A 13,291-nucleotide genomic window follows, 5' to 3' on the forward strand; every position below is an offset into this window, starting at 1 on the left:
AAGTCTGGGGTTGTGGAGAAGCTTCAGCTTCCGAGGGACAAGAGACCAAACCACGAGCTATGTGATTGGCCGAATATCCAACTTAGAGACATCAGCAGTAGGAGAATTGGTAACCGTTGCAATTGATTGAAGATTACGATATAATGATGTGGAATATGTGTATGGTCAGGAAAACATGTGCTCACCAGCACCACCAGTGCGCCCGCGAGCGGCCCAAGAAGATCAAATAGAGCCTCCCACGCGCATAGTCATTCACATAGAGTCCTTGAGCCAGGGTTCAGAAAAGGTGCTGACCCACTCCTCAACCTCTTTTTTCATTACCAGAATCTCAGACACGTCTGAGCCATCCTTGATATACTCCAAGAACGCCTTCACAGTTCCGGGATTCTTCACGCCCTTCGATTCTGCCGCCGTCCTTGCTTGTTTGTCAACTTTGACCGTGATCGAGACAGCCCTGTCTACTATCTCAGCCACTCGAGCAAAGTCCGCCTCTCCGAAACCTCTAGTCGTCATGGCAGGAGTGCCCATGCGCAGACCACCAGGTTTCAAAGCTGATTTGTCTCCTGGTACGGTGTTCTTGTTGCTTGCCACGCCGCAGAGTTCGAGGACACGCTCGACGCGAGCTCCGTCCACACCTTTTGACTTGAGGTCAACTAGTACTAGATGGTTGTCTGTGCCACCCGAGACGATATTGTAGCCGAGACCGCCTGTGTAGTCGGAGTTACCTAGTCGTTCGGCCAAGGATTTTGCGTTGGCCAAGACCTGTTTCTGATAGTCCTTGAATTCCTTGGTTTGTGCCTGCTTCAGTGCTACAGCGAGCGCTGTTATCGTGTGGTTGTGAGGACCTCCTTGATGGCCTGGAAAGACTGAAGCGTTGATGGGACCTTCGAGGTCATACATGATTTTTTCACCTTTCTTGTTCGTGCTTCGTACTCCTTTACGGTAAAAGATCATGGCTCCTCGGGGCCCACGCAAAGACTTGTGAGTGGTCGTTGTCACCATGTCGGCGTGTGGGAACGGTGATGGTATCACCTGACCTGCTACCAGGCCTGATATATGTGCCATGTCGCCCAGTAAATAGGCACCAACGTCGTTACAGATCTGCTTCATTCTTTGATAATCAATCAGTCTGGAATAAGCGGACGTGCCGGCGATGATGACCTTTGGACGATACAATTGTGCCATTTTATGTAAACCGTCGTAATCAATAATGCCTGTTTTCTCGTCTAAGCGGTAGGGTAATGTCTCAAAGTATTTCGAGATCATAGAGATCTTCTTGGTTGGTGTCTGGTAGCCGTGAGAAAGGTGACCACCATGCGGCAGATCGAGACCCATGATTCTGTCGTGCGTATTGAGCACGGCTGAGTATGCGTAAAGATTGGCAGGCGAGCCAGAAAGCGGCTGCACATTGACGCCCCATTCTTCGGGGTTCAATGAGAATGCTTCTAGTGCTCTCTTCTGACACAGTGATTCTGCTTGGTCGATAAATTCGTTGCCACCGTAATATCTGGCTCCAGGATATCCTTCTGAGTATTTATCTGTAATTCGTCAGTAACAGATCAATCATTCAGATTGTACACCAGCATACTTTGCATAACACTTCCCAAAGCCTCCAATACAGCAAGCGAGGTGAAGTTTTCAGATGGGATTAGATTAATAAATTGACGCTGCCGCGTCTTCTCATTTTCTAATATGTTGTAGATTTCGGGATCGCTATCTTTGAGGCTGCTTCCGAGAATTCTTGTTTGAGCTGATGTTGCTCGGCTCGCCACACTCGTCGAGAAGCATCTTGCTGACACGTCGCTCGACAATGATCTGTATCTCGAGACGTGTCGTAACGACGAGATCATATGTCGACTTGTGTTCGCCATGCTGATCAACGATCACCACCTGGCAGAGAGCCGCCTTCAAAAGACTCGACTCAAGTCAGGTGTTTGGAGAAAGCCGGAATAAAATTGATATAGTGGCGCAGAGCGGTTTTGTTTTTACTGTTCACCACCTTTCCACCTCACCTGATCGATTTTGCTCAGATCGATATGCTCGTCGTGGCAGCAGTAGCAATGACTTTTAATCCATCGTATCTCAGGCTGGCAGATCTCAAATCTCGTGCAATGCATCTATAGTATCGCCCAGTTCGGCGGCTGGAAACAAGTCCGTCTCGCTCGCTCAGAAAACCAGCAAGTCTAGCCTAGAATCACCTGATCATCAGACCATCAACGCCAAGCAATTTTTCTTCTGGCAGCCAAACTTCACGCGTTCCACGTCTCGCGATCTCTTCCTTTCCTTCTTCTCACAACTAAACCGCAAACGATGCAGCTGCTTATCTTCACTGTCAAGATCCCGCGCCTTGACTTAGGTCGAGGGTTTGTGGGCGATGTTGACGTGTCTCGGGCCCAATCACCACATTGGGGACAACTTGAATCTGTCTGATGCGGCCTATGTTGTTCAAATTGCTTTCATGATCATGAAGCTACTCGAGTAGTGTACCCAATCGTTTCGAAGAAGGAATACCATATACCAGGTAGAACTATGCATGACGGGATGAATAGTCAGTAGGTCTGACTTTCTAAGAATGCTACTTGTTACTTGGATTCTAATCGTGGTATTGTATCGATATTGTCTTACACCTTTTCAACTTCAGCCTTTTCTACATAGTCACGGTTCAGCCAAGACATGACCCTCCATAACGCCGTCAGAAATTCCCTGCGTGCCTGTACGTCGAACATATCGAACCACGTACTTCTCTCGACGTGCAGGACATTCTTTTTCAACCCTGCAACATTCTCATCTGGTACTTCCTCGCCAGCTTCAAGCCATGCAAGATATTCTGGGTGCACCTTCATTCTCAGCAACGCAACATGATGATTGACACTGCTAATCATGTAGATTTCGTCGAATTCCGACTCCTCTGGCTTGCCGATATGCTTATAGATTATCTTGTCGTCCCACATGGGCGTGTTGGGTCTTAGTATCTGCCAGTCCTGATGCCACTTCTTCCGAAATGCAGGGACGTACATCAACCTCTTTCCGTCTCTGATTTCTTCATCCTTGCCAGGAGGTCGGTCAAGACTCCGTAATTTCTTCTTTCTCGGACCAGTCATAGGATCACCTGGCACAGGTGGCAACGTTGGTGCGTTGTTGGCTATTAGTGCATCGACATCTGACCCTGTCATGAGGTCTTTCGCCTCTTTACCTTTTGCTTTCTGCTCAAGCTCTTTAGCTCGCTTCTGCTCCTGCAAGATCTTCTCTGCAGGACTCCAGCTTGGGTCTTCATCCTCATATACTTCGCTAGCGAACTGCCCCCATTTAAGAGGTCCACCGCCCCATCGTTGTTGAGTTGCCCACCACTTGTCGGCGCCTGAGAAGGTCTTCTTGTTTTTTCCTTCTCGATTACGCTGAGTCGCCAGAATGAGCATGCACCCGACCTCACGAAGGAGATCGAACCTTTCACCCACGAATGGTGAGTGTTGTGTATCAGATTTTGGTCCTGCACCACTCCCTACAACAGGCTTGGCACCTGTGCCTTCGAGTGTAGCGGACCCAGTAAGTACGGAGTCGGCAGAAGGTATTGCTGGGGTTTGTTTGAACCTAAGTTCCTCCCGACAGTGAACAGCCATAAGTGGTCCTTCCACCATCCGAGCTCGTGCCATCTTCATGTCTTTTGGTATTCTTGCCACACAGAACTGATACTGAATGCTTTGGACCCGTACACCACGTACTACAAGCTTCTCTCTTGGTGCAGGCATAGGTTCATGATCTCGGCATGTAAATTTGTGCATAACCATTTTGAGAAGATTCTTGACCAGAGCAACACGCGTCCCAGGATTGGCCTGTTCACCATTGCCGAAGCGATAGCCTTTGTACACTTCTTTCGTCTCGACTTGAGATGCCATATCTTTGTCATCAGCTGACTGAGCGTCCCATGAGGTGTCCATAGCATCAACGTTTTCCGTCGTGGTATTTTTTCCCGTCGTTGGAGTCTTCCCAGCCGTGGGTGCTGCACGGTCACCTTGTGGTAACTTTTGCTTGATCTGATCGCGAAGCTGTTGGCGAGCTGCTCTTCCAGCTGGGACGTGGTAATATTGATCCATGCTATTATCCCAATACCGTGCCAAATCCTCTAGACTACCAAAGAAGTTGCGAGCGTATGTCAACCGAGGCTTAGCATGTCCAGGCAGAGGCTCCATCCTGAGGGTCTCTCGAAATGCATCGTTGTTGTTGACAGAGATCTCAGCCAGCATGGATTCCAGGTCCTTGTCAAAGGGAAAAGGTTGTTCTTGGTTCGGCAGTAGTCTTATTAGCTCAACATTGCAGTTGAACTTGATGTTAAAGACGCTTAGGTCTTCATCTGATATTGAAGTAAATGTCCGAGTGTGACATATTCTGTCTCGAGCCCTGCTGCTAGAAGCAGCATCGAGCCTATCATGTGAAGAAGGCGGAACATAGTCTGGAAATTCAAGGCTGATGGGTCGACGTGGTGGTTCTCGTTCCTTGTCTGAATGATCATCCACTCCTCCTATAAAAGTCAGCTATAAGTCCTGGCTGCGAGAGCTCAGGTGCTTTATCAAGTGAGGGCTCATTAATGCCATATTCCCATCAGGCCAAGGCATCAAAGTATCAGATTACCAGACCACCTAAGAAGTCAGGTCTACATTCTGACTTTGCCCAGTGAACCTCCTGCCAGCTGTGGCAGCGGCAGCGTGACCAGTTCGAACATATCTTTAAAGTGCCACATCTATGATTGAATTCGTTACCTACCTATATTTCCACCCCAAAGTGTTCCGCCAAACATTCTGTTGTTCAACCAGAGTCTCGCTCCTTATTGGTCAACGACAATGATCTCTGTTGAAAGATAGTCTTGGTACTCGTGTTCAGCAACTCTAGTGTTGGTTGAGTGTGCAGATTTCTGATCAGCAACACATTGTGGTAGACGACAAGGAAATTCAATGGTAAACATTAGTAAATGCATAATCGTTTCACCTTGATTACAACCTGGAACTGTGGAAACTACTACATTAGGAACAAGCCTTCTCCATGAGAGAGCGCTTGCGAGCCACTTCTGCATGTACAACGCTCTAGGCATGCATCGGCTGGACCGCAATCACTAAGAAAGTTGGGTTCGACATCAACAACAATGGAACGTACTCGACTCGACAGCGTTGAAGTGCAGCAGGCATTGTGCAGCAAGGCCTTGTTGGCGCAAGTACCAACCTGTCAACAATACAGCTATCTTGGTATTACGGCATCCACGACAAAGACGTAGTTGCTTGTATAGCAGGACAGTCACATTGCAGCGTTACCGCCTGAAATCACGACTTTGTACATCTTCGAATGACCATCCACACTGTTTGGCCAATCTCCTCCCGAATGCGTAGCATGTAGCCGCGCAACCATGCGAGCTTGCAGGCTCGTGTCCTGCTGCAATTTCAACCTCATCTCGAAAGCTGCGTAATCATTTCGCGTTGAACAATATACTCCATGAACCCGTATTCTGAACAAGACAAGTTGCCAGAACATATCATTCCGTCATCCTGAAAGCTAGCAACAATGTGCCGGATCAGTCGACATAACCTCGGTCGTGAAGATAGTCAGATTCTTTATGTCTCTTTGGTCTGTGCAGTCTCCTCTTCACCAGTGAGAGCGTTGGCCTTGGCAGTCTTGCGCTCGACTCGTCGTTCTCGGGCAGCCTTGACCTTGGCACGTCTTACGTCCATCTGCTCCTTGAGGGTCTTCTCACGCTGCGCCTCAGCCTTGGCCTTGTGGATCTGTACATAGTCAATATTGTCCTGATGTTGCATAGGAAAAATGCATACGTGTTCAACGAGAGCTCTCTTGTGCTTGAAGGTGTTACCCTTAGACTCCTGGTATAGGGAGTGGTATAGGTGCTTGTCAATCTTGCCAGCGGCTCGGTATTTGACCAACAAACGTCGAAGGACTCGGAGTCGTCGCATCCAGAGTACTTGGCTGCACAAGTATCAGCTTCACGAAAATTGCCACCTCATCCTGCTTGCATACCTTGGCATTCTGGCGTCTGCGGTACCCTTTCTCTTACCATAACCTCTGTGTCTTCCGATTCTTCGTGCGGCGTTCAAGGCTCGAGCTCGGGATCGTGAGTGCATAGCAACAGGCTTGCGGATGATGAGGCCATCGCTGACCAATTTTCGGACAGTTTGTCGGGAGTTGGCATTTGCGATTTCACTGCTCTCTGAAGGATCGAGCCAGATCTTTCGCTTACCACAGCCTATGACTGAGGCAGCCAGTCGCTTCTGAGTTCGTAGGTTGACCCTGGGAGAAGATTTGTGTCAGTAAAGTGAGGGGTTTCGGCGATTTGCATCGAGGAAGTTTCTTCATCGTCCAGAGCAGGGCACATATCGACATCGTTGTATATGGGAGGAGAAGTGCTCGGATCGGTGAGGTAATAGTAACTTACATATTGTCCGCCGCTGATATGAGAACTGGTCGACAGGAACGTTGAAGTCGTCGTGACGATGGTAGATTTCTAGAGGTTTGGTTAGCGCGGTGGAAGAAACCTTGGCACAGACTAGCCAAAAGCAGTATAGCCTCTCAAGATCACATCCATATCACTAGTACCACTAACATCACTACAAGGGTTGATGCTATGGATCTAACATTCACTGTACTATAGCATCTTCGTGCTTGTGCACAATACACTATCATGGCGAACAAGAAGAAGAACAAGAAACCTGCAACAAATCCTGCACGAGGATTTGCTACAGTGTCAGTTCCTTCTAAGACAAAAGAATTGTCTCAAGAAGAAGAGACTCTTGTCACGCCGAACAGTGAGATCAACCAAGGTGTTCCGTCAAGCACCAGAGAAAGTGCGCCTGGAGACGACGAGAATGTGCCTCAGAGCACCAGCCAGAAAGATATACGTGACATGACTCCCGACGAGCTTGAGCAGCACCTTCAACAGGCGGAGCTGCAAAATCTGGTTGAACAAAACGTGTCGAAACTTCGAGGTGACGCAAACCGTCAAGTGGTAAAATTGCATAATGAGAGACGCCAATCACGACAGCAAGCAGATCGAGCCATAATCACGGGGCTAACCAAGCAGCTAATTGATGAGATTCTCATGCTCGAAGTCAGCCCTGTACTTACTGAGCCTACACGACAGGACAGCACCATGAATCTGCTCGAAAGCGACAGTCCCGAAGCATTGATTAAAATGTGGACGTTACAGGAAGTATTGCTTCAGTTGTGCATGCCACGTGTTCATGATGCCTTAAAACACGTCTCTGAAACATGGTACTTACATGGCCTGTCAACTGCCAGTGACTATATACTCGGCCTGTATGAAGCTTTTCTCTGGTATGCTGATAATGTACCGCCCGAAGACTTGCCAGATTACGAAACAGGGGAAGTGAGTGCAGGAAAGAAAGCTTCTGATAACCTGCTTGAGACGCCCTCGCTTGGTAAGTCCAGAACCCCAGCCACGGGCAAAAACTACCTTAAGGTTTAGGTCCAGCTGCATTTCGCGCGAGCCAACATCGAGGTATTTTTGCATCAGGCAATCATCTTGAACATTATACGCTGACTTCAAGCAAAGCAGAAAATTCTGAAGCTGACATACATCGAGCGCAAGGGAGTCCGACCAGTGCGCCGGCTGAGGAGTCTGCCGAGGTAGACACAGAGTCAAGCACCGAAGAAGACGACGATGAAAACGATCCGGACCTACTGACAGAACGCTGGCTCAAACTACAGACGAAACACTTTGATTTAGAAGAAGCTGACAACGATAATGGGGCCAGATCTAAAGCGAGGAAAGACAAAATTAGAGCTCGCATTCATGTGATTGAACGTGACATACTCTTTGACCAATTCTCTGCACAGCAAAAATGGCAACCAATTCTCAGAGACCTACAGATTGAGGTCAGGCAAGCAAGTAAACATGCTAAGAACGACTTGGCTGGTGTGGAGAAACAGTCAATCTCTGAACTAAAAGAAGTAGACCCGCTTGAGGGCGATGGGTTACTGGAAGGGATGTTTGGACATGACGAGAACGACACCTTACAATCAGGAGACAAAGAAGATGAACTCATACAAATACACGACTTCGGGAAACCGTCAGGAGTGAGTCCACGTCGAGTGCTCGAGGACGCTATGGCAGATCTACTGGAACGAAAAGGAATCAAGTTCAAGACACTCCTCGCTACAGCGCATTCCGCGCGACTACAGCTCGACATATATTGGAAGCAGAAAAACTCAGTACCAAACGAAAGAGGTCGGGAATGTCTGCCAGTTGGTCTTCTGCTCGAGAGTCCTCCTGGTGTCTGGCGCTTTCAGATGCAGCGTGTCGCCACCAAAAGTATTGAGCAAAGCGAATCTTTTCTTGCGGTCTCTTGCCTCTTCCTTCTCGTCTCTTCTGGTTTGGTCAGTTCAAAATCTTCACAGCGATTACCCAAGGTCTGGAGGGACATGCTTCTTGACCTTGAGAAACAGCACGCAGAGCTTGTAGCAAAGGACGACGTGGAGAACCTAAAGCACCTACGGAGCATTCTGCAGATGAGCCAGCCTGGTAGAACGACAACTGAAGACTCCTTAGCACATAAATCTACAAGGTTAGCTAGAGCGAACCACTCTAAACGCCATTACTTCGAAAGACTTTCACCCGATGAAGCTCGAAGAACTTGGTCACAAAAGGTAGAATCAGCAGCTTTTAACAAAATGAAAGGAGTGCGTGACCACTTACCAGTCTACCAATACAAAGCTAAAATTCTGCAAGCTTTTGAGAACCATCAGCTTCTGATTATATGTGCAGACACTGGTGCAGGCAAATCTACTCAGATTCCTTCGTACATTCTTGAAGCCTCTTTGAGTAATGGTCGAGACTACAACATTTTCGTTACACAACCGCGCAGAATATCCGCAATTTCGATAGCGAGGAGAGTTTCAGCTGAAATGGGTGAAGACCAAGACGCAGTTGGTTCGCCTCGGTCACTTGTTGGGTATGCTATAAGGTTGGAAAGCAAGACCAGCCCAAGCACGCGTATCACATTTGCAACTACTGGTGTTCTATTGAGAATACTGCAAGAAGCACCAGAACTTGATCATATTGACTGTCTGGTTTTGGATGAAGTACATGAGAGGACAATGGACCTGGATTTACTGTTCATTGCCTTGAAAAAGGTACAGCAGCGTCGACCAAGTCTGAAGATCGTCCTGATGTCAGCCACAGTTGATGCAACCAAGTTTTCAGCCTACTTCAACCACGCTCCTGTGCTCGATATCCCCGGAAGAACTTTTCCCGTAAAGGTTTGCTTTCTGGAGGATGCGATCGAAGAAGTTACGAGCACCAAAGGCCCAGAGGAGGATTTGCCGCAGCTTGAAAATGACAATATCGAGTCTTTGGACAGCGACGAAGGCGAACCTGGCAGTGAGATGAATGATGGTCTCGAGAACTACAGTACCTTCACCAAGCGTGTGTTGGCGCACCACGACTACACTCGTATTGACTATAACCTCATCGTGAAATTGGTTTCTTCAATTGCCACAAAACCAAAATTTCTCCAGTACAGCGATGCGATTCTGATATTCATGCCTGGCATTGGGGAAATTCGCCGACTTCACAACCTGCTGCTCACAACTAAAACCTTTGCTTCGAAATGGACAATCCACATGCTCCATTCCTCGTTCTCTACCCAGGAGTTAGAGCAGGCATTCCAGCTTCCTCCGCGAGGCCATCGCAAGATAGTGATTGCAACCAATATTGCAGAAACTGGCATCACCATTCCTGACATTACAGCGGTCATCGATACTTGCAAGGAGAAAATAATGAGGTTCGATGAAAGACGACAATTGTCGCGATTGACCGAGGGTTTCATAGCTCGAGCATCCGCTCGGCAACGTAAAGGCAGGGCCGCACGTGTCAGAGATGGACTATGCTTTCACCTAGTCACGCGCCATAGATACGAGACGAAAATGTCGGAGCAAACGACGCCTGAGATGCTTCGGTTGAGCTTGCAGGATCCGATCCTGCGAGTCAAAATCTGGGATCTCGGACCAGCAGAAGAAGTACTTGCTGCAGCCATCGATCCGCCAACAGGTAAAAACATTCGGAGAGCCATGTCCAAACTCCAAGACGTCGGCGCTATCGACAGTGCAGAGAGATTGACGCTGCTTGGTCGCATACTGGCGAAATTGCCGCTGGATGTGGCTCTAGGTAAGATGGCTGTCCTCGGCGTCATCCTCCAGTGCCTGGACGCTGTTATTAGCATCATTGCCAGTTTTTCGATCAAGTCCATCTTCATGGAAAGCACACAGAATGGCGTGTCCAGTCGTGCTACTTTTGCACAAGGCGACTCGGACTTTCTCACGACATACAACGCATATCTGGGCTGGAAAAGAGCTAGTATTGCTGGCACAGGATATCAGTTCTGTCGTAGATTTCACCTGAGTCAATTGCAGCTGCAACAGTTGGAAGAACAGAAGACACAGCTCTACATTAATCTCGTCGATGCAGGACTTATGGTCTTAGACACAGCCCAGACTGCTGAGCTGCATCGGGCCAGAAATCTCAAGGCCGCCTCTCCAAATTTTGAGCCACCTCCTCGCTATAATACCTTCAGTGATGATGCAGTCATATCTGCAGTCATCGCAATGGCCTTGTATCCGAAGATACTGAAGCGAGAAGGTCAGGGATATCGAAATGTCTTTTCTAACCAGCAACTACAAGTCGCTCCGACGTCGATCAACAGAAACGCGAACAAGCCACCAGCTTGGCTATGTTATCTGGAAGCATCGCAATCAAAAAATGGCAGGCTGAATGCATTTCATTCATCGCGAGTTTCTCAGGGCATGCTGGTTCTGCTGCTAGGAGAAGCTGATTTCAAGATGTTCTCAGGGGTTGTCGATGTTGATCACGGACGAATACGATTGTCTTTCCGGAAATGGAGAGAGACGTTGGCACTGCTCCGTCTCAGATCTCAGCTTCAACGGATTATCCATGCATCCCTAACAAAGCTTGATTCGTCTGCACTTCAGATCGCAGATCAAAAGTGGCTTGATCTGGCTGCAATCGTCCTAGATGGAAATCCACAATCGTGAATTCAATCTTGTTGACCGAAGTTCATTTCCCCGTATACAGCGCCCGCCCCGTCGACAGGCGCATTGTGCGCGCCGTTAAGTGACAAATCTGCTTGGAAGGTTGACATACCTGACCATAATCTCAGCTCTTGAGAACAACTTCGTCTCCTGAGACAAGAGCGAAAGCTTCATCAAACTCCATTCAAGGTTCGCGGCACCTTGGAGTCGTGATAGGGTATGCATGTATGATTTGCATATGGAAGCCATAGTTTCAGGGCTCATCCGCTACAGCCAATGAAGGTACAGAGAAGCAGTCTCGGATAAGAGAACGCTGATCGAAGCCGAATTTGCCAACCAGAACTTCGCTGCCGGGTGACCTTACCTGCCGAGGAGCAGTTCCTCAGGTACTGCAGATGCATCCCCGGCTGATTGCATGTACATAAGCTGCCTTCCTGCATACATTCTGCTTTAAAAACATGGCACATGCACTGATTGACGCCATGCATTTGAGAGTGTCATTTGTCTGCAATAATTATAGATAAGAAATGACAGCGATTATTCTGGTATCAATACGGTTTCCTCCTCTGTGCAAAAGCTTCGTAGTTTTCCACGTAGCCAAACCATGACCTGCCAACGACCGATGGACTGACTCGTGGAGAGAAAGTGGACAGCTTAGTTCGTGGACGACCTTTACAGGCTGTTAGAAATGTGGCTTGCATGAGTCCCACTTTTCAACGCGGCTCTGATTAGGACTAGTACTGTGGAAAGTCCAGCATCCGAACGGGGTGTGGATACGATTTCGCAGACGTGGCCAGCCTTCATGCCTATCATACCAGCCACCTGGCTTCCTGGCCAGCGGATACAACAACCTAGTACGCCTTTCGTAGGGTCCTTTTCTCAAGATCGAGGTTTCGTGCGATGAGAGTATTTCCGACGATAGCAAGATAGCACATGTCATGACAAGACTGTGTTACTTACGGAATGTTACTGTACAAACAGATTTACAAAAACAGTTTCGAAAGAGCCATGACGCTTGGCAGGTCATCGTTCACATGGTGCAGTATCTCGAAGTTTGGTCTCTGGAGCTGACCGCAGCTTCCCAGATCATAAGGGCGTGACTTTTTACACCAAGACTACTGTAGGATGCCACGTCTTTGATATAAAGAACAAGACGACGAATGGTGAGGTTGACCTGCAAACTGCAAGGCTACTCGATATGGGTAACAGCCGCAAAGTTTCAGTCGGCCTTGGATTGCAGGATGCATGATGATCTACTAGGCAGGATGTTAGGCGAGGAACTGCATATTTGGGTCCGATCTTTAGAACTTCAATTAGTATGCCTTGACCAAACCACAAGTAATCTCAGGACTTGTTCATTTCAATCCATCATGCCACCAAAAAATGTCTGGCAAGTCTATTAGAACACCGCTAGGTCTATTTGGATAACGATAACGGGCAAGGCAGAACATCAATGACGCTATCGAAGTCCCACATCTGAAAAGAACGAAGCAGGTTACCCGTGTTATAAACTTACGGCACACCTCTTTCCACACACCGCCAATTACCCCAGCTGATCGCAAATACCAAGCTCAGGGGACCCTGCATCTCAGCCGACATGACTTTGATGAGAATCTGAGTGAAGATTCAGTATCATGCCGGTCAATGCCACGATTCTGTAAAGTAGAGAGCCTCTACCTCGAGGCTCGTCTAGAAGCACGCAGATCTGTTCATCGCGTGTCACGAATCCCGTTGTGCAGGTCATTCGGATGACGTAAGTCGTACAACATGGTATGCCTTCTAGAGCTTTTCAGCAAGTCACTAAAGTCGTAAAGTCTGGTCATTGACCAGGTATCCCGTTATCCGGCGGCTGGTGTGTGATACTCAAAAGCCGAGCAGCCGTAGCCAGCCTCAGCAGGCAGGATGTGGCAAAAGATGACCACGGTCTCGGCGCGGGTCGACGTGAAACAGTCAGAGCACCTTGACAGCAATGGTTATTGTCTGTATTATTCCGATTGAGCTCCAAAGCTGGACCGCGCTCATTGCCTCTTCTACACATACGAAGCTGTCTTTGATATGTCTACGTCTGTGAAAACATATTGTGCTTCTTCCTTCGTGGTCACCACTGTCTCTTTTTAGCAGGAGTGCTCACAAGGCACATCAAGAGGTCTGTGCGCAACAAAAGTATGGCTGGGAAGGAAATGTTGCGGATACCGTCTCCACTGTGGTATCGTAGGAAAGAGGTCCGGAC

General features: G+C 48.3%; 4 protein-coding genes across 4 annotated transcripts; 1 reads left to right on the forward strand and 3 right to left on the reverse strand.

Moving 5' to 3' along the window:
- Positions 1-252: 252 nt before the first annotated feature.
- On the reverse strand, positions 253-1,871 carry CBS2 (Cytochrome B translational activator protein cbs2; the record flags this gene model as incomplete). The annotated part of the gene is made up of 2 exons (XM_064899806.1): positions 253-1,538; positions 1,589-1,871. The coding sequence occupies 2 exons, from the start codon at positions 1,869-1,871 to the stop codon at positions 253-255; spliced, it is 1,569 nt and encodes a 522-aa protein (XP_064753118.1).
- A 750-nt stretch (positions 1,872-2,621) lies between these two features.
- Positions 2,622-4,792, reverse strand: LTR64_005468 (uncharacterized protein; the record flags this gene model as incomplete). The annotated part of the gene is made up of 2 exons (XM_064899807.1): positions 2,622-4,516; positions 4,759-4,792. 2 exons carry the CDS (start codon positions 4,790-4,792, stop codon positions 2,622-2,624), a joined length of 1,929 nt encoding a protein of 642 aa, XP_064753119.1.
- Positions 4,793-5,597: 805 nt separating this feature from the next.
- RPL19B (60S ribosomal protein L19B) lies at positions 5,598-6,119 on the reverse strand (the record flags this gene model as incomplete). The annotated part of the gene is made up of 3 exons (XM_064899808.1): positions 5,598-5,765; positions 5,814-5,964; positions 6,016-6,119. The coding sequence occupies 3 exons, from the start codon at positions 6,117-6,119 to the stop codon at positions 5,598-5,600; spliced, it is 423 nt and encodes a 140-aa protein (XP_064753120.1).
- Positions 6,120-6,676: 557 nt separating this feature from the next.
- On the forward strand, positions 6,677-11,064 carry LTR64_005470 (uncharacterized protein; the record flags this gene model as incomplete). Its single annotated transcript, XM_064899809.1, has 2 exons — positions 6,677-7,433; positions 7,571-11,064. The coding sequence occupies 2 exons, from the start codon at positions 6,677-6,679 to the stop codon at positions 11,062-11,064; spliced, it is 4,251 nt and encodes a 1,416-aa protein (XP_064753121.1).
- Between the last annotated feature and the right edge of the window lie 2,227 nt (positions 11,065-13,291).

The sequence above is a fragment of the Lithohypha guttulata genome (assembly GCF_036872675.1).
Source record: "Lithohypha guttulata strain CCFEE 5908 chromosome Unknown scaffold_4, whole genome shotgun sequence".
NCBI lineage: Eukaryota > Fungi > Ascomycota > Eurotiomycetes > Chaetothyriales > Trichomeriaceae > Lithohypha > Lithohypha guttulata.